This window comes from Strongylocentrotus purpuratus, unplaced genomic scaffold, assembly GCF_000002235.5.
Source record: "Strongylocentrotus purpuratus isolate Spur 01 unplaced genomic scaffold, Spur_5.0 spur5_scaffold_20, whole genome shotgun sequence".
Taxonomy (NCBI): domain Eukaryota; kingdom Metazoa; phylum Echinodermata; class Echinoidea; order Camarodonta; family Strongylocentrotidae; genus Strongylocentrotus; species Strongylocentrotus purpuratus.
Genome location: NW_022145606.1, coordinates 50,176,258 through 50,197,539, shown reverse-complemented (window position 1 = coordinate 50,197,539; position 21,282 = coordinate 50,176,258). Strand labels below are relative to the sequence as shown.

General features: G+C 39.2%; 1 protein-coding gene across 2 annotated transcripts; it reads left to right on the top strand.

Annotated features, from left to right (window-relative positions):
• Positions 1-576: 576 nt before the first annotated feature.
• LOC100891011 (1,4-alpha-glucan-branching enzyme) lies at positions 577-20,868 on the top strand. Of its 2 annotated transcripts, XM_030993559.1 has the most exons (14): positions 577-706; positions 3,489-3,658; positions 4,891-5,006; positions 5,521-5,791; positions 6,705-6,795; positions 7,964-8,173; positions 9,755-9,870; positions 11,783-11,910; positions 12,337-12,435; positions 13,543-13,825; positions 14,757-14,941; positions 15,790-15,920; positions 16,709-16,826; positions 17,379-20,868. In XM_030993559.1, exons 1-14 carry the CDS (start codon positions 579-581, stop codon positions 17,445-17,447), a joined length of 2,115 nt encoding a protein of 704 aa, XP_030849419.1. In that variant the 5' UTR covers positions 577-578; the 3' UTR covers positions 17,448-20,868. The 2 variants fall into 2 exon arrangements, with proteins under 2 accessions (XP_030849419.1, XP_030849420.1); XM_030993560.1 differs by lacking the exons at positions 577-706; positions 3,489-3,658 and adding an exon at positions 3,858-3,961.
• Positions 20,869-21,282: the final 414 nt, after the last annotated feature.

Here is a 21,282-nt window from a genome sequence, read left to right as displayed (position 1 = left end):
CCGCGAGAGGGACAGATTCTGGACTACCCCCCCCCCCCCCCCCCCCCGTTATTTTTTTATGCGGCACAGATTGGGGCATGGCGCGTGTTAAACCTATGGGAAGTACGTTCTTTCCCTTCTGAATAGTGTCTGCACGTACGTGAGACTATTCATGTTCGCTAGCGCATTAGCGCTGCGAAGAAGTTTGTATATCCATCGCGAACTACGTGTTTAGATAACATTCTTTTTCGTTTAAGTTAGTTAAGTTTTATTGACTAATTATTGTGATGTTCTCCTTATTGACGTGCTGCCTCCTCTTCAGATTTCCAATTTGATTTTAATTGTTGATGTAATGATTTTCCATGCGGTAGTAGATTACATGTAACACTATTAAAAACAGACCTCTACTACTTATACTGTCTAGTACGCACACGACCAGTATTAGTCTGTAAATCAAGACCCCTTTTAAAAGAAAGCCCCAATCTGTGCCGCATAAAAAAATAACGCCCCCCCCCCCCCCCACTCCTTTTTGTTACGGCGAGAAATTTGGTCGTGCGGGCGTATTTTCCGCCAAATTGGGCTAGTCACGTTCAGCCTGCATGCTCAACGTAAAGATGGCTGTCAACGGAATGCTTGTGAAAGCGGACGACGTAATCATACCGCAATTCTCGAAATTGCTTGATGCGGATCCGTATCTGTCAAATCATCAAAGAGAGCTGAAAAGGAGGTATGTGCCAGTTTACAATCCATTCATATGTTGGAACCATTGGCATGATTTTGGAGAAATTCGATGTCGCTCTTCCCCTCGGTCTTTCCAGCAAGTCAACCCAGGTCAGGCGTAATCCCAGGCCAGCCACATAGGCATACTCGGCGCGCAGTCCGTCGTAGTAATTGTAGCTAGCTTGCGCTCGCCTCCTTTGCTTTGCCATTGTTGCAAAGGCTAAAGCAACGTGTGAGAAATTGCTTTATGGCGTCAGTCACGGTGTTCTTCCATCATGTGAGTGACCTTTCACATGACATTGATAATCAGTGATAATGATGTGAGTTTCTGGACCAGAGGCAGAGAGAGAGAAAGAGAAAAAGAAGGATGACAGAGCTACAACTAAGGAGTCAACATCACCTTCGTTTCACCAGACTTGGTACATCCTCCGATTCTTACAAATACAGCTTCTTTCCTCGCACCATGAAAGACTGGGATGAGCTTCCTACAAATATCATCGAACTGCCCACATTGAAGCAGTTCAAGGAAGCCATCAGCTGTGAATAATCACAGCATCATCATTATTTTTTATGATTTTTATGATTTTTAGCATTTTACTTGCACCATAAACATGTATATATTTAGGCACAAATTTACACAAGCCGTCCACCATCGGCAAAAGATCACCCTTGTCTAGATGCTGAACAGGCTTTGACAAGTAGTAGAATAGAAGTAGAAGTAGATGAATAGAGTCAGTCAGCAGTAGGGGCGCTGGTCCAAGAATGAGGATCGTCCTCATAAACAAGGATATCATCATAAACGAGGACAAAATGCGTCCTCAAAAATAAGGGTTGTCTGCATTTTTGAGGACGTTTTTTTTCATCGGCGCTCTGGGGGTTTCATGTTACAGAACGGCCTGCTGGCGATGCCAAAAATGGATTCCCCGGGGAAAATAACCCTAGTTCACCGTCTACTTTTATGGGTTGTCCGTCTTCCCAAGGATTTATTGCTTATAATGTGAAAGTCTCTGTACAATGTCAATGTAAAATGCATCAAGAAAATCATTGCAGAATCCGTTTTTTGCATCACCAATGCACCGATCAAAAATATGAAACGTCTGCAAAAATGCAGACGGTCCTTATTTTTGAGGACGCATCGGTCCGTGTTTACGAAGACGATCCTCGTTTATGAAGACGATCCTTATTCTCGGACCAGCGCCCCTACTGGTCAGAGAGGCGAGGGGGGGGGGGAGGGCGCTATTTCAGAATCATATCCAGACTTTGACCAGTAACTCTGGTGTGGAGATACCCTACTGAAACATACCAAAAATCAACTAAATCTTCATCAACTGTTCAAATAATTGTCATGGTTTCGTTATGTTTCGTACGGAGTCGGGCTAACTCGGACCCACTCCAGCAAAGCATAGAGAGTCAATGCTAATGCGTATTGACCTCTAGCACTGCATACATGCTGTGAGGCAGGGACCTAGAAGTCTATACACAAATACACACACCACACAATATCGCATAGACTGTACACAATCATGTCGATGCAGCTGTAAGCAAAGTTTGACACTAGACTTACAATTTTAATTTTTTAATTATTCTTCTTAACATCAGTAAGTTGAACAAAATGTATTTTACTGCTATTTAGACGTCGTCAATTGTCACTAAAGTACCGATTTTTAGTGAAATCAGTTAAGTTTTGTACAGTGGTGTTTGAAATGTTGAGAATCAAAAACACAGCTTTTACTACACAGCCGGGATAGTGATGCTCCTATGTGTGACTCGGACCAGGTACAAAAACAGTCAGTTTTTGCATGTTTAGGTTTAGGGTTAGGGTTAGAGTTAGGGTAAAGTGACAAAAAATGACAGTTTTTGCAGCTGGGCTGGTCCGAGTTAGCCCGGATCCGTTTGGTACATACTACAGCCACAGGGCTCAAATTATTATTTTTCCACGGGGGCTCTTCCAAAAAAAAAAGAGCCTCCTGTGAGCCTTCTCACAGTGGCTCTTTTAGTACTGAAGGGGGCTCGTTCCATTGAATTGGTGCCCATGATACTCCTAAATTCTTTGCTCTTTTATCATTATCATTTATTTAAGTCAGCATTTTCCCTCTTTTCAACTTTACAAGTTAAGGCTCGGTCACACATACATGTACATGTAGGGGACGCACGGCCCGCGCACCGAAAATTCGCAATTTTTGCCAGTGCGTTGTTGTGCGTTAGCCGTTATGGGTGCGTCATCCTTGGTTACTTGTTCGTTGAGTGCGCTGGACCAACGTTGGACCAACGCTCTGCATTCGTCATTCGCTGTGTGCGTCAGGATTTTTTGTGCATGCTGAAAGGTGTGCGCTGAGCTCGACGCATGAATGTAGACGCCAAAAGGACGCCAGACCCGCGCAGAGCACGTTAGACCAACGCCAGACAAACATGAAGCACATAACCTGTATACGTTCAGCGCCTTAATGGTTCTTGGAAATAAGATGAAACAATAGGCAGCAAAATGAAAAAATGGTTTCCTCTTTTCATTATTTTGTTGGTACAAATAAATACAGTTATAAAGATAACAAAATAAGTTATAAAGATAACAAAATAAGTTATAAAGATAACAAAATAATGAGCATATTATTATTTTCATACAACTTTCTTGTGGAAACGAGCAAAACTTGCAGTTCCACACATTGCAAGGTTAGTCTACCGGTACACGGCATTCCGGTACACGGCATTGTCAAAATTACAGGATGATCAGTGATAGGGATGTTTGATGATGGGCTTATAAATGACCTTTAACCCTTGTGTTTTGTCTACAGGTATGGCTGTTTTGAGCAGATCTTGGCTTCTATCGAGCAGGACGAGGGAGGCTTGGATGCGTTCACACAAGGCTATATATCGCATGGTCTTCACAGGACAGCCGATGGAGGGGTCCGGTGTAAGGAGTGGGCCCCAGGAGCAGAGGCGGTTTATATCAAAGGAGAATTCAGTGAGTATTAGGAGCAGATCCAGGGATTTTCAAAGGGAGAGAGAGAGAGAGAGGGAGAGAGGGGGGAAAGAGAAATTGAGAAAGAGAAGAGATAGAGAGGGGAAAGAGTTTGAGTGAGAAAGAGAATAGAGAGAGAGAGGGGAAAGTGAAGAGTGCAAGAGGGGGGGGGGGGGGGGAGGGAGAGAGAGAGAGTGTTCACACAAGGCTATATGTCGCATGGTCTCCATAGGACAGCCGATGGAGGGGTGTGGTGTAAGGAGTGGGCACCTGGAGCAGAAGCAGTTTATATCAAAGGAGAATTCAGTGAGTATTAGGAGCAGATCCATGGATTTCCAAAGAGAGAGAGAGGAAGAGAAGGAGAGAGAGAGAGAGAGAGAGAGTCGGGGGGGGGGGGGGGGGAGGGGAGGGGGCAGAATTCATTCAGTGTGTGTGTGTGTATTTTAATTTTTTTTAAAGACCTGTATCAATCAGATATGACTATTTACGCCTGCGGAATGACCTTTAACATCACCATCCAAAAGACGTGACTCAGTTTCGAACCTGCGTCTTCAGCTGAATCAGTTTGTACCTTCCATTGTTAGCTGGATTACAGGTGCACGCCACAACGCCCCGTTATTATTCAGAACAAAATACACTCTTTAATGCCCCTCTGCAATATTTTTGAAATTGAATATTGGTGAAAGAATGCAATACAACAGAAAACTATAACTATGCATTCTTTTATCAATATGTCTTCAAACACAATTGATTGTAGGGAAATCTTTGCACGAGTGTGTTTTAAACGACATCCAATTGAAGTGAAATTTTGCCCTTAATTTTTGGGCTTTTGGGGCTCCCAACACTTTAGAGGGGCTTTAAGGGGAATTCTTATACGCGTGTGTACTTTGAGTATTCCACTTGGGTTTTATTCGGAAGGGGGGGGGGGGAGGGCAATAGTAAGTCGTGCCCTTCTAAGTTATCATCCATAGATAATTATTACAGCCTTTTCACAGGCACTGAAGATTTTTCTAAAGACATCTAACGTGGAAGAATCTTCAGAATTGAAGGAGGCAGAAGAATAACAATAAGAAGCTAAAAGACATGGAGAAGAAGGAGGAGAAGAGGGAGGAGGAAAAGAAGGAGAAGAAAGAAGAAGAAGTGGGAGAGAAAGATAAAGAACATCAAGAAAAAGTGTTAATCTTTGCATTGCCTATACTTCAACTAGATTTTAATCCCATCTTTATTTTATACAGATGGTTGGTCAGGGACGGAGTATCCTCTTCAGAACACTGGTTTTGGGAAGTGGGAGATCACGCTACCCAGTAAGTCCGATGGCACCTCACCTATACCACACAACAGCATCGTCAGGGTAAGACTTTAAAGGGATCCGGTAACTTTGTCTCAGATTCTGAAACAAAATCCTGGATTTAGCTCATGCTGCGATGATAATTATAAAGCTTTAGGTCATTCAGGAACCCCATGACTTTTACAAGCTGATCGCCTGTCTGATTATCGAGATATTTATGATTGGAAATCGAAACCAAATTTTGCGTTTTCCTAACACTACAGTCTATTGGGGAAAACGAGTATGGTAAAACCAGTCACTCAAACATTTTTCCTTTTTTGAGGCAATTCTTGATCATTTTGAAGTGAATTTGTTTAGGGCTTCAATATTACACCATAATGTTAAACGATGCCTTTAATCAATCCCTGGTAAACCGCTGCCGTTTTATGTTTTATTTTTTATATTTTATCTTGTTATATAATGTAAATGAGCCCTTATGAAGGCTGTATTCTGATATGTAAAGGCCATTTAGATATTTAGTTGCCGTGTCTGTATACATTTGCTTGTAACAGAAACTCACATCATCTTTTCCTAACAGCTCGGTATCAAAACAAAGTCCGGCGAGATCGTGGACCGGAACCTGGCCTGGGCTAGCTACGCGGTCCAAGACCCGAAGACAATGCTGTACCAGAGCGTCTTCTGGGATCCACCGCAGGACCAGGTCTATAGTTCCAAAAACCCAAAGCCTCAATGGACCGGTCAGGGACTAAGGATCTATGAAGCTCACGTTGGGATCTCATCTTGGGAAGGGAAGGTTGCGTCCTACGATCACTTCACAGATAATGTACTACCGAGGATCAAGGGTCAAGGTATGCAAAATGTAGCACAGCATTAAAAGAAAAGTATTGTTGCCAATTTGAAGAACAACACATGATCAATTAAGCCCTAAAAATAATCCCTGTCCTCAAAGGGTTGATCTCAATGTGACAGTCTGTACCTCCGTAATTTTCAGCTGTAGCCTTTGTGATGTGACCCAATTTGACTTTCAAGCGTAAATACATGAACCAATACATGTAAACCATTGAACTAGACTAGGCTCCAGTGATTCTAGTCTAGACAACTAGACTGGACTCACTGGAGAATCTGTTGGGTCACCTTGTTTAATATCTCCTGTTGATGACGTCATCAGGGAAACTGATTCTCATATTCAAACACAGACTACCCTCTAAATCATAGTGTGATACGTAATAATTATTTTCTTAATATTTTTATTAATTCATAATGATAATAACATTTCGCATTTATATAGTGCTTAATACATCAACGATGTCTTGAAGCGATTAAAAGTTTAATATTTCGTGCAGGTCTGATGTCTTAGTAATATTTGTTGTTCTGTATTCATTTACATGTTTGTAATTTGTGTTGTACTATTGCAGGGCCCCCGAGTATAACATTTATTTATTTATTTATTTTGTTTTATTTACCCAGGTATGGGGTTACCCTGGGTAAATAAAACAAAATAAATAAATAAATTAATTAATTAATTAAAAGATTTATTCTTACCCCAGTCATGAGATTCAGCCTTGCTCGCACACAATGTTTGCACATTTTACAGACGCTCACAATGCTGAGCAAACTTTACCAGGTACCCATTTAACACCTGGAGGAGAGTGGCAAATGTAGACTAACGTTAGTTTCGGGCTGGGACTTGAACCCTGTACCTTGTGATCTGCAGTCACGTGACTTATCCACTCGTCCACAACACTTCTTCTTTCTTTACAGGCTATAATGCAATACAACTGATGGCTGTAATGGAGCATGCTTTCTATGCTAGCTTTGGGTATCAGGTGACCACCTTCTTTGCTCCATCAAGGTATGCTGATTTTTTAATTCTCCCCAATTCGACAACTACATGTAGATCACTAAATATGTCATTCTCATCATTTTTACCGTCGAGTGTGGCGAATGTACATTAGATTGAATTGAGTTCATTGATAATATTAATAATAATGGGTTCTTGTATAGCTCTCATGTCTGTCAAACTTGACACTCTTGGCGCTCCACATTTATGACACTGGCTTTAGCATGGCTGAAATTATGGCGCTCTAGCATTTCAAAAAATTTATACTGCCAGTTACCCATTAACATCACCTGGTCGAGTGCGGCAAATGTAGATGATTGTTTTTCCAGGGGACATTAGTGCTGCGGCGGGACTTGAACCACAGACCTTGTGATCCACAGTCTGATGAAGTATCCACTCAACCACGACACCGCTACATTATTTATGTAATATTGGATGGCTTTGAGTGTGATGCATGAATATATTGTTTGAGCTATGACAATATTGAATGAATCGGAGATGAGTCCAATATTGTCATATCGAGAGCAATACTATTATGAATAGTGGTCCTTATGAATAGCGAGGTAAATTGTCTATGGGCCGCTATTCATAAAGGATCGCTATTGATTTTGTGACATGTTATGGATAGTGGTCCTTATGAATAATGGTCCTTATGAATAGAGGTCCTTATGAATGGCGGTCCTTATGAATAGCGGTCCTTATGAATAGCAAACTTGACCCTCACTCTCTGACTCTTTATCCCTCTCTGTACGTAGTCGCTGTGGTAACCCAGAAGCTTTGAAGCGATTGGTTGACAATGAACACGGGATGGGGATCCATGGTTGACACTGCCCATGGGATGGGGATCTATGTCTCACTCTCTGACTCTTAATCTCTCTCTGACTCTTAATCCCTCTCTGTACGTAGTCGCTGCGGTAACCCAGAAGCTCTGAAGCGATTGGTTGACACTGCCCTTGGGATGGGGATCCATGTCTTCTAACTCTCTGACTCTTAATCCCTCTCTGACTCTTAATCCCTCTCTGACTCTTAATCTCTCTCTGTACGTAGTCGCTGTGGTAACCCAGAATCTCTGAAGCGATTGGTTGACTAGGCCCACGGGATGGGGATCTATGTCTTCTCACTCTCTGACTCTTAATCCCTCTCTGACCCTTAATCCCTCTCTGACTCTTAATCCCTCTAGTCGCTGTGGTAACCCAGAAGCTTTGAAGCGATTGGTTGACACCGCCCACGGGATGGGGATCTATGTCTTCTTGGACGTTGTTCACAGTCATGCAGCCAACAACACCCTGGACGGTCTCAACAAGTTTGATGGCACAGATAGCTGTTACTTCCATGCAGGCACAAGGGGACATCATATGCTGTGGGATAGTAGACTATTTGACTATAACAAGTAAGTACTATCACTTACTGATGACGGATAGTCAACCTGTTCGAAACATTGAGCCCCTCCTACTTCCCATCCTCTCCAACCGGCGCTATAGTTCTCTTTAGACTATAAGCACAAGAAAGATTACAGTTCTTTTCAGGGACTACACACACACACTAAAGAAAGAAAGATTACTGACAGTCCTTTTCAGGACTCCCCAATCCTCCCCCTCTCTCACATGGTGCAACTGTAAGCCTACTGTATAAGTACTATCATGCCGTGTAATAGTAGAATATTTGACCATAACAATTACATGTAAGTACTATCAAGCTGGTACTAGGAGATATGCATATATGGGATAGTACATATAGGCGCTTTTACTATAAGATGACTATAACAAGTACTTTTCAGTTTCCTCCAAATTCAAGTGTTGAACATTGTTTTGAAATCTAAAATGTGCTCACATTTATTTCTGAAAGGAGATACGTACCCTCAATGTGAAGCATAATCCTATGGCAAATATTTAACCCTTACTGTACTGGGGGGGGGGGGGGCCTGGGAGGCCCCCCCCTCGACATTTTTGGAGATTGCGCCGCAACCGCTTGGAATTTTGAATTGTCGTTTCATGACTTTTTTCCCTCAAGTCTTACGCACATTTTGATACCATTTTCGTCGAAATCGGATACACCTGTAAGGCATTACATAACAATTAGTATGCGCATGTCATCAAAAAAAAAAAAAAAAAAATGAAAATCGCATCAAAATTTGCATAAATTATCATTATTAATTACATTAAAACAACTTTTTTGTGTTAGAAAAGAAGTTTCATATGAATAATGAGTTTCAACATTCAAAAAGTGGAGTTTGACACGTTTTCGGTAAAATGCATAAAATTAGCGCATTTTGCATAATTAATTAGGCTAACGACAAAAATTTGCATATTCGGAAAAAACTAATTATACCATCTTGTTCCTTACGTAAATATCTACAAACATGCAAATTTTCGTGTTCATCGGACAATCGACGGCCGAGATCATAGGGGGGGGCCTCCCAGGCCCCCCCCAGTCAGTGGGTGCTCAAAATAGCCCAGTACAGTAAGGGTTAATACGTAATTTAAGAATGGTGCATGGATAGCAAGTCAAATTATGTAACAATTCAACAGTCATTGATGACTACTGTTGACAAAGTTAGAGCTTCGGAAGAGGTTTAAAGGCATCGTTTAACAATGTTTAATCTGAAATGCGTAGCATTACATGTTATCAGTGTCCGTGATATGGTGTAATATTGAAGCCCTAAAAAAACTGCGCTTCAAAATGATCATGAAGTGCCTCAAAAAAGAAACAATCTTTGAGTGACCGATTTTACCATACCCATTATCCCCGATAGACTGTAGTGTTATAAAAACCGTTAGGAAAACGCATTTGATTTTGATTTTCAAACATAAATATCTTGATAATCAGACAGGTGATCGGCTTGTAAAAGTAATGGGATTCCTGACTGACCTAAAGGTTTATAATTATGATTGCCTCAGAATCTGAGGCAATGTTACCGAGTCACTTTACAACAAAGTGCTTTGAAATCACTTTCTGCTTTTTCTCCTTTCAGCTGGGAAGTATTAAGATTCCTTCTTTCTAACCTGCGTTGGTGGGTTGATGAGTTTAATTTCGATGGATTCAGATTCGATGGTGTCAGCTCAATGATCTATCATCACCATGGAATCGGTAAGTTTTCTTCAATTGGCAATTCCAACAATTGCTCATAAAGCAGCTTTTGTTAAATCTATAATGATGGCTGGTATGATTTGTTTTGATTTAGTGCTGTAAGTCAGACGCTATGTTCGTGTTCGGTTCGGTTCGGCAGAGTTCGGCAATTTTTCACCCGAACTTGGTTCGGTTCGGGGTTCGGTAATTTAATAGCAAGCAGCGTTATAGCCACGGCAGTCGGGACTGGGCAGGCCGGGCCCGACCGGCACGGACGACTTCTGCACACTGCTTCCGACCAGCACAAATTTCACATTAAAAAACTGCTCTAAACGTAATTATTTGTGAAGAAAAATACTACTTACATTCGTATTTCCGTCTTGAATCGTGTTTTATTTTCAATTTTTAAAAGAATCATGTTTTCAATTTGTCAATAAATGGTATTTTTAAAAGATTTTCCGAGGCAGTTGTTGTCTAATGTTAGAGTCATAAAAGGTGCCATAGAGACTTTCAGGCTCGCCAAGAACTGTTTTTTATAAGTTTTTATTTTTAATAGGAAAAATATAAAATCCCTATTTTTCCTGAATAAATAAATACCATACTATAAAATATATTTATTTCATTATTTATATTGTAAAATTTGTCCGATATAGTAACAATTAAAATATTAATTTTTGTTCAATGGGTTTGAGCAAATTGAGCTGAACTTGTTTTGATCACGCACATGTATTCTTGTTTATGGCTTGCGATCGCGACGTAGCGTGGTCAGGATTTGGGATTTAAATGGCGCCAGTGAAGTTGCGCCCACCACTGGATAGGCATAAATCACAAGGGCGGAAAATGGGAAAAAAGTAAATATAATATCAGCAATCATAACATGAAAATTAGGTACAAAATGAAAAGTTTATTAGCTTGCAAAAACGTTTACATTTTTTTTGCTGAATATCCGAACCAGGCCTTTGCGTTCGGTTCGGTTCGGAAGTGCCATGTTCGACGAACTTCCGTTCGGTTCGGCGGTTCGGCTACAGCACTATTTTGATTGCAGGTTGAATAAAGTCACTTTAAATGATTACACATACATGTACAGTCAAAATTTCTTGAGTGACCACCTGTATAGAAAGACCACCTGTCTACAAAAACCAATTTTTTGTTTCCCTTGAAAATGTTGTTTCATTGAAACATGTACCAAAGAAACCTGTACATAAAGACCACCTGTACATTAAGACCACTTGTCTCCCTTGGGTGGTCTTTATAGACAGGTTTCACTGTAGTTCGTTTCAGTTACCACTTCATAACTAAGAGCCACAAACTGTCAAATAGCTTTTTGTTTAGAGAGCTGTATTTTTTTCTTCGAAAGAGCAAAGTTAAGTGTAACCTGATAAAATACTATAGTCACTGTTTGATATTGGCCTCGGTAATAATTTCTCTTTTCCTCTTTTGTTGTTCATACTCTGATTCCCTCAACATCTCCCTCTCTCTCTCCCCATCCTTCTCACTCACCTTTTTCCTCTCTATCTTTTTCCACCATTTTGATCTGCCTCACTCTCCCGTTCCCTCTTCTCTCCTACCTTCTCTCTCCTACCCCTCTACCTTTCTCTTCCATTTCTGTTTTCATTTATCTTTCTTCATCTTTCTCTTCCCTGTTACCATCTTTTTTTTCTCTCTCTCACTCTCTCTCCCTCTTTCTCTCTCCCTTTCTCTCCCTATCCACCTCTCTTCTCTCTGTCTGTCTGCTTGTCTTTCTCCCCTCCCTCTCTCTCTCTCTCTCTCTCCTCCCTCCCCCTCTCTCTCTCCTCACTCTCTCCCTCTCTCTCTCTCTCTCTCTCTCTCTCCTCACTCCCTCCCCCTCTCTCTCTCTCTCCTCACTCTCTCTCTCTCTCTCTCTCTCTCCCTCTCTCTCCTCACTCCCTCCCTCTCTCTCTCCTAACCCTAGGTACTGGTTTTAGTGGTGACTACAGCGATTACTTTGGGCTTGCAGTTGACACTGAAGCTCTGACCTACCTAACCCTAGCCAATCACATGCTGCACAAACTCTTCCCGGGGATCGTCACAATAGCTGAGGTAATTATAAATGCTACCCTGGGAATCTATCTAGCCAACAAGAGCTCATGTTAGATGCTGCCCTAGGGTTTAATCGTTATGCATAATGTATGTCCAACCAATCATAGGTCTTGTTAGTACTACCCTAAATCCTGTTAGCAAATATAATTTTCTTTCAACTTTTATGTACACTCGCTAAAATAATAAGAATTACTGTTACATATATAGCGCCTTACTGGTTACATTGTAACAGTCCAAATTGCTTACAGTATTATTACCCTGGTCTTAGGATTCATTTACGATTCTGCATCTATTACAGTGCACATTCTCCACTCCCTGGGCAGCATTCCAGCCAGTTTTGATTGATTCTATGAAAATTATCATGCACCTTTACGTGATGACCAGAACTTGTGTTTGCTTGAATTTCATGACTTTTCTATCTCCTAGGAAGTATCCGGAATGCCAGCTCTTTGTCGTCCAATAGAAGAAGGAGGATACGGTTTTGATTTCAGACTAGCAATGGCTATACCAGATAAATGGATCAAGGTAATTGAATGATATAACTCTCAGTTCTGATACTATATCTCATTTTTACATCAAACTCTTAGTACTGATTACATTCCGTCATTTCATTTTGACATCAAACTCTCAGTACTGATTACATTCCGTCATCTCATTTTTACATCAAACTCTCAGTACTAATTACATTCCGTCATTTCATTTTGACATCAAACTCTCAGTACTGATTACATTCCGTCATCTCATTTTGACATCAAACTCTGAGTACTGATACTATTCCGTCATCTCATTTTGACATCAAACTCTAAGCACTGATTACATTCCGTCATCTCATTTTGACATCAAACTCTCAGCACTGATTACATTCCATCATCTCATTTTGACATCAAACTCTCAGCACTGATTACATTCCATCATCTCATTTTGACATCAAACTCTAAGCACTGATTACATTCCGTCATCTCATTTTGACATCAAACTCTCAGCACTGATTACATTCCATCATTTCATTTTGACATCAAACTCTCAGTACTGATTACATTCCGTCATCTCATTTTAACATCAAACTCTCAGTACTGATACTATTCCGTCATCTCATTTTGACATCAAACTCTAAGCACTGATTACATTCCGTCATCTCATTTTGACATCAAACTCTCAGCACTGATTACATTCCATCATCTCATTTTGACATCAAACTCTAAGCACTGATTACATTACGTCATCTCATTTTGACATCAAACTCTCAGCACTGATTACATTCCATCATCTCATTTTGACATCAAACTCTAAGCACTGATTACATTCCGTCATCTCATTTTGACATCAAACTCTAAGCACTGATTACATTCCATCATCTCATTTTGACATCAAACTCTCAGCACTGATTACATTCCATCATCTCATTTTGACATCAAACTCTAAGCACTGATTACATTCCGTCATCTCATTTTGACATCAAACTCTAAGCACTGATTACATTCCATCATCTCATTTTGACATCAAACTCTCAGCACTGATTACATTCCATCATCTCATTTTGACATCAAACTCTAAGCACTGATTACATTCCGTCATCTCATTTTGACATCAAACTCTCAGCACTGATTACATTCCATCATCTCATTTTTCCAGCTTCTGAAGGAGACCCAAGACGAAGATTGGAACATCGGTGACATCGTTTGGACCCTCATCAACCGTCGCCATGGCGAGAGGACGATAGCTTACGCCGAGAGTCACGACCAGGCCCTCGTTGGCGACAAGACGATCGCATTCTGGCTCATGGACAAGGAGATGTATACAAACATGTCTGTGTTGTCGCCTCAGACGGACGTGATTGATCGCGGGATGGCGCTGCATAAATGTATTCGGCTTATTACGCATGCTCTAGGAGGGGAGGCGTGGCTTAATTTCATAGGTACGTTCAATACCATTCAGTGCAATTCAATTCAGTTTATTTCATTTCACTTCAATTTAATGCAGTTCAAATGAATGCAATCAAATTATTAAACTTCAATGCAGTTCAAATGAATGTAATCAAAATAACTTCATTGCAGTTCTAATGAATGCAATCAAATTATTAAACTTCAATGCAGTTCAAATGAATGTAATCAAAATAACTTCAGTGCAGTTTCAAATGAATGCAATTGAAATAAATTCAATCCAGCTCAATTCAATTCAGTTCAGTTCAATTTATTCTTATTTTTGTTCATTTCAATGGATTTCAAGTAATTTCAATAAAATTCTTTTCATTTCAGTTCAATTCAGTTCCGTGCAATTCATTTCAAGGCAGTTCCGTTCAATTGAATTCAATTAAATGGTTTTGTTCATATTCTGTATGCAGTAATGTATGTTTGAAGTGTGAAAATTTTTACAAAGTAAAAAAAAAAAATTGAAAATGCATCACTCGCAATCTTTAGAAAAGAAAAACATCAGAATATGTAAAATTGGCAACTTGTTGAAAAATTTCTAAATTACAGATTTTCTAGAACGTTGGCAATTGTAATTTTCATGGAATTAGTTATATCAACCTGAATGGCTTAATTTCCAGAGACAAAGCAATAGTAGTACAGTGAAGCCTGTCTATATAAAGACCACCCAAGGGAGACAAGAAAATTAGTCTTCATAGGCAGGGGGTCTTTATGTACAGGTCCTTTAGTACATGTTTCAATGACAAACCATTTCTCAAGGGAAACAAAAAATGTTGTCTTTGTAGACGGGTGGTCACTAAAGCAGGTTTGACTGCAGCTATCACTCCCCATGTTTTTGTGGTTGTGTGTTACTTGCCTCATCTAGTAGGAGTATTAATTACTCCCCTATTGGATGTAATTCTTGTTTCTTTCTTTTAGGGAATGAGTTTGGACACCCTGAATGGCTTGACTTTCCAAGACCAGGGAACAACAATAGCTACCATTACGCTAGGAGGCAGTGGAATCTCGTAGATGATGATGTGCTGAGGTACCGATTCCTCAACAGTTTCGACAGGGCCATGAACCACCTGGATGAGAAGTTTGATTGGTTAGCTAGCCCTCAGGTTAGTAAATGAAATTGGTTAGCAAGTTAACTAGTTAGTATTCAGCTGATGCTCTGACCGGTTATTAAGTCTTGAGGTTACTAATCATTCAAATATTTGTTAGTAAATCCTCAGGATAGTTGCTTTCTTATACAGCTTTGACAGGGCAATGAACCACCTGGAAGAGAAGTTTGATTGGTTAGCTAGTCCACAGGTTGGTAACTCAGAGTGGTTAGTAAGCTAACCAGTTAGTTACTATTCAGCTCTGACTGGTTATTAAGTCCTCTGGTTAGATATCATTCAAATATTTGTTAGTAAATCCTCAGGATAGTTGCTTTCTTATACAGCTTTGACAGGGCAATGAACCACCTGGACAAAAAGTTTGATTGGTTAGCTAGTCCACAGGTCAGTAACTCAGATTGATTAGTAAGTTAACCGGTTAGTAACTATTCTTAGTTAGGTTAGTTATTATTCAAATATTGGTTAGTAAATCCTCAGGATAGTTGCTTTCCTAAACGTCTTTGACAGAACCATGAACCACCCAGAAGAGATGTTTGATAGGATAGCTAGTCCACAGGTTGGTAACTCTGATTGATTAGCAAGTTAGCGGTTAGTAAATATTCAACTCAGAATGGTTAATAAGTCCTTGTGATAGTTATTCAGAGAGCAGATAGTGATTACAGTTTCAATGTAGTTCACTTTGACAGGGCCGTGAACCACCTAGATGAGAATTTGACTGGTTAGCTAATCCCAGGTTTGTCATTATTTAATACTATTAGCATTGTTTTCCTTATTTCTGGGAGGGGGGGGGGGGGGGGGGGAGAGGAGCAAAATTATTCTAAGAATTATAACATTTTTTTTCAATGCAGGCCTATATAAGCTGGAAACATGAAGAAGACAAGGTGATTGCCTTTGAGCGAGCTCGTCTGCTTTTCATCTTCAATTTCCACTGCTCCAAGAGCTTCCCAGACTACAAGGTCGGCGTGGACCTACCCGGAAAGTATCCTTGACAAACTGCTTCTTCGGAATACCCAAGCATGCATCAGGGCAATATAATTAGAGTTAGGGTGTGGGTTAGTTTTAGGTTTAGGGTCAGGGTTAGATTTGGGATTAGGGTTAAGATCAGGGTTAGCTTCCCAGACTACAGGGTCAGTGTAGACCTTTCTGGAAAGTATCCTTGACAAACTTGTAATCCCTTGCTTCTTCGGCTTGACTGCGGATGGGCAATGCTATTAGAGCTTGGGTGTGGGTCATGTTCAGGGTTAGTTGGGGTTATGGTTTGGATTTGGGTTGGAGCAAAGGCTTTGTTTAGGGTTAGGGTGTGTATAATTTTAAGTTTAGGGTCAGAGTTAGATTGGGAATTGGTTAAGGTCAGGGTTACAGTTGGGGTTAGGGTTTGGTTTGGGTTAGGATTTGGATTAGGCCCTAGAGCAATCTTTACATTATATTTTTAATTAATTCCATTTCGGGTGTGATGCACACAATGAAGACACAAATAAAAGAATACATATTAATTCATATTTCATACCAATACTAATTATATTTCACACAAATGGCATCTGTCATGAAACGTATTTATCTCATGATATAATAATGTTTCAACTGAAATGAAATTGTAATGGAGTATGATTATTTTGATGTGAAATGATGTTAAGACCAAAAGGAGTAGTAAAAAATACAACAAAATAGTTACAGAAATATTTAAAAGAAATTGTGTTAAAAATGACTTAATCCATCTGACTTTTAAACCTCTCTGCATGACCTTTAACCTTGACTTGTCGTGTCCAGATACAAGATGGTGTTGAACTCAGACTGCTCAGAGTTTGGAGGTCACAATAGACTTGACCCCTCAGCAATCCACTTCACCTCTAAGGATGGATATGGTGGGAGAATGAATTCTCTTCAGGTAAGCATGTCACACATTAGCAAATAGGCATTATGACCTGTGTCAGAGGTCAAATGTCACAATAGACTTGACCCCTCAGCCGTCCACTTCACCTCTAAGGATGGATATGGTGGGAGAATGAATTCTCTTCAGGTAAGCATCACACATTAGTAAATAGGCATTCTGACCTGTGTCAAAGGTCAGAGGTCACAATAGACTTGACCCCTCAGCTGTCCACTTCACCTCTAAGGATGGATATGGTGGGAGAATGAATTCTCTTCAGGTAAGCATCACACATTAGTAAATAGGCATTCTGACCTGTGTCAAAGGTCAGAGGTCACAATAGACTTGACCCCTCAGCTGTCAACTTCACCTCAAGCGATGGATAGCCTGGGAGAAGATATTATCTTTAGGTGAGCATGCCACTTTGGTAAATAAATTAAAAAATAGAAATCTGGAAAGTTGAGTAAACGATATAACATTCATGCAATTGAGGTCAAGAAATAAGGAAAAGGAACTGGAATTCCTTTCTGATCAAACTAATTATGGATTGTCTTTCTTTATCATTCTTAGGTGTACATCCCTAGCAGAGTGTGTATAGTCCTCGCCCTGGAAGATGACATCGTGAAGCATGGATTGTAATCTTAACCCATCGCCTACAGGAACCAGGTGATCCCAGTATTAAACCTATGGGGATCAGAGAATTCAGTGGTCAACGTGTGAACACATTGCCTACATGATCCTGGTGATCCCAGTATTAAGCCTATGGGGTTAAGAGAATTCAGTAGTCACCGAGTTAACACATTGCCTGCTGGTACCATGTGATCCCAGTATTAAGCCTATTGGAACAGAAATTCTGTAGTCAAGTAGTTAATAAAACTTGATTATTAAAATATCTGCCTGTTATACCAAGATATATCTGAAAGCATATTGTATATAAAAAAGTATTATATTATCAGATTATTGGGACCATTATAGAGTAGATAAAATTTGATATTTGCTGCAAAACCCCAACTAGTCTAGAAAAGACCAATATTCACAAGCCCGTACTGTTTTGTTTTAACGCATAGGAGTGCGTTTTAATGGGGAATTTGACACCTTTCTGGTGTTTTACCAAATAATAGGTGTCATTATTCACCAAGAGTGGACTTCACTTTTACGATAGACAGGTCTTGTGTAATGCATTGTGCCCTAGCCTGCTACCATATATGATTCCCATCATAGACATCAAATAGATCAAATTTCCCTCACACTTGAGAAACAGGCAGGTTGGAGTATTTTCTGTTGGGACAACAGGTTCGCTGCTTCAGAGACCTTTGCACACACATACACATTCATTGGTAATTCAACCAAATCTAATGTCGGCTATTTATGATCATAGAAAATACTATGTGGCTTTAGGTCTTCTCTGCTCTGTATTCTTAGGTCATATTCTGTCATATTTCTGAAGTACTATAAATTTGTGGCAGAGTTATTGAATTTGTGGCGGACTTATTGAATTTGTGGCGGACTTATTGAATTTGTAACATGCAGTGTGAGTTTTCTTTGTTTTTAGTGTGAGAATTTTAAATTTTTTCACATGTTACCTAAAGTTAACTCTAAATTATTTCATAAATTCATCTTTTCATCTATTTTTCCACAAAAATAAGGGTACAGAAGTGGACAAATGACTAAAAAAGTCTGTAAGGTGAACAACCATGACAACTCATAATACTCAAAATACTATCAAAATTAAAAAAAAGATCTATAAAATTTGGCAACAAACAGTATCCCATGCAATGGCAAGAATTGCTATTGTAAAGGAATTTAGAGTGATCATGTTTATTTTTAAGACAGATGCCTGTCTGCTGTTCATTTTAAATTCATTGTGTTTAAACTTGACAGCTGACCATGAAGATGTTGAAGTGTCCCTAATACATGTACAGTCAAACCTGTCTATTAAGACCACTCACAGTAAACGGATAATGTGGCCATTGTAGGCAGGTGGCCTATCTAGACAGGTTCTACAAAACATTTCTTTTTTTGAGGGAGACAAAATACATGGTCACTAAAGACAGGTGGAAAGGTTCTTTGAAACATTTCTTTCTTATAGGAGACAAAATACATGGCCACTAAAGACAGGTGGAAAGGTTCTTTAAAACATTTCTTTGTTGAGGGAGACAAAATACATGGCCACTAAAGACAGGTTGCCTTTCTAGAAAGGTTCTACAAAACATTTCTTTCTTGAGGGAGACAAATCACATGGCCTTTATAGACAGGTGGCTTTTCTAGAGAGGTTGTCACTAAGACAGGTTCAACTGTACATGTATGTAGAGCATTGTGTGGAGCACTTTGTAGATATGCGAAGAGAGAGTATATATGAAATGTATTTGATTATTTTTGGATTGTGATTTTGTCTTCCTTTAAACAAAATTCCTACATGTATACATGTAGATACAGTCATTGGACCTGAGTACATGTTAACTCCCGTTTCCTTATAACTGCACCCTTAGCGAAAAATCATGAGTGTTTTGAAAATTACTTACTGAAATCAATGTGTGTCAGATTATCTTTAGGGCTTTAGCAACTATGTTAAATATCTACTTGCTGACAGGCGTAATTGATAGTTTTATATTAAGGATTTTTCGCATTAATGTTTGTGTGTACCTTAACAGGCACAATGCCTGGTGTTTCTGGTATAGTAAAAACAGCTAAGGTGCGCACACACATTACTGAGGAATGTCCTTAAGTTGTGTAGTTGGTTTGTAAAGCCCTTTGCTAATTGTTTTATTGAGTATAGTACTGGCTAAGCCAATTTTTTTAATTAAAAAAAATATATAGTTCTCTATATCTTTGCTTGGTGTCTTCCTTATATATTTCTGGCATAGCCAATTATCAATTCTCCATCTTTCCATGAAATTAGGTCAAACCTGGACAATTTTTTTTTTTTTTTTTAGTCATGAAATGTTAGAACACTGAAATAAGACAACTCATTATGAATGAATTTTGTAAAAACAAGATTTGAATAACAATCATGTGAAACATTACTACTTTTCTCATCCTTTGGTAGGTTTATAGTCACACAAGAACATGGGCATACCTAGACAGAAAATCTGTATGGCTGGAGGATTTTATAACATATTTTGACGTTTGAGGCTCTCCTCCAGGATTTCACATAGCCAGGCGTAGTCTCAGTGGAAATCTCTTAACAAAATAGACCAACTTTGGGGTCCAAGACATCTTCTATTAGAATAATACTTACATTTTTTGATTATGTTCATTATTTACTTTACCGGTACTCATCTGAACAAGGGACGTTACCTGTGAATTGATATACAGTCAAACCTGTTTATAGCGAAAGCCCAAGGGAAACACAAAACGTGGTCTTTGAAGACAGGCTCCTTGAGTACATGTTTATATGAGAAACCATTTTCAAGGGAAACACAAAACATGGTCTTTGTAGACAGGTGGTCACTGAAGCAGGTTCGACTGTATATCATGGTCTTGACTATTATGAACAAATGTAGTCTCTGCACAGGCTTTATCTTCCCTCATTTAATTTTGAAATCAATGTGAAATTTGCTGTTAGTACAGTACATATAATTAATTTGGTATGTTCGAGTGCATTCGCGAGTGTGTGGTCATATAAGATTTTGTGATTTATCTGAAATTTGCTGAAATTAGTTGATTGATTCTTTAAGTGCCATATGCGCTCAAATCCACATTATGTTGCAATGGTTGCATTTCACATTTATTTGACAAAGGAATGCTCTTTTTTTTAAAATTCAACATGAAATGTATGAATCACAAAGATAGATAATTATCTTGAAAATGCACCCATATCCATCTTAATCAGTTGCAATAGCTGCATGGAACGTTTTTGTGACAAACCAATGCTTGTTTTTTTCCTTCAATCCAGCATTAAATGTTTGAATTACGAAGATAGGTAATTACTGGTATCTTGAAATATATTTGTGTGTGGTTATTACATCAAGATGAAAACCTATACATGTAGTGCCAAAAAAGAACAATTTTGATTCATTGTTATTGTCAATAAATAAGCTATGGCAGTATGATGAGAAAATTCTGTTGTCTCTTTATTATGATTTCCGTTAGTTTCCACCGGTTTGATCGAGAAGAAATCCTTAAAGGTAAAGACCAGTTATGGTCATGCGATTGCAAGGTTCTGGAATCAAAATGATAAGAAATTTGGCCCATTCTTTGTAAAGTTACAAGCACCATTCACAGAAAGATGTATATGGGACTACCCTATATCTCTCACAGACCATGAGAGAAACAAATTTACCAAATATATGAATTAGTAGGCGGTTTCCCGGCAAATTTTTTATCATGTATTAGTCAAAACATATTCTTCCACATGATTGGTAATGACAGCTTCCATTTCATTTTTTGAAATTGGGGCGTTTCCAATACTGGTCTTTACCTTTAAAAGTTTTTTCGTTATTATTTAGATGATCCAACCTTACCAAGTGTTTGT

Coding starts and splice junctions, on each gene's coding strand:
- LOC100891011 (XM_030993559.1), top strand. CDS start 579: ATGCTCAACGTAAAGATGGCTGTCAACGGAATGCTTGTGAAAGCGGAC. Junction 6,796..7,963: donor ACCTTCTTTGCTCCATCAAG/GTATGCTGATTT, acceptor TAATCCCTCTAG/TCGCTGTGGTAACCCAGAAG. Junction 14,942..15,789: donor ATTGGTTAGCTAGCCCTCAG/GTTAGTAAATGA, acceptor TTTTCAATGCAG/GCCTATATAAGCTGGAAACA.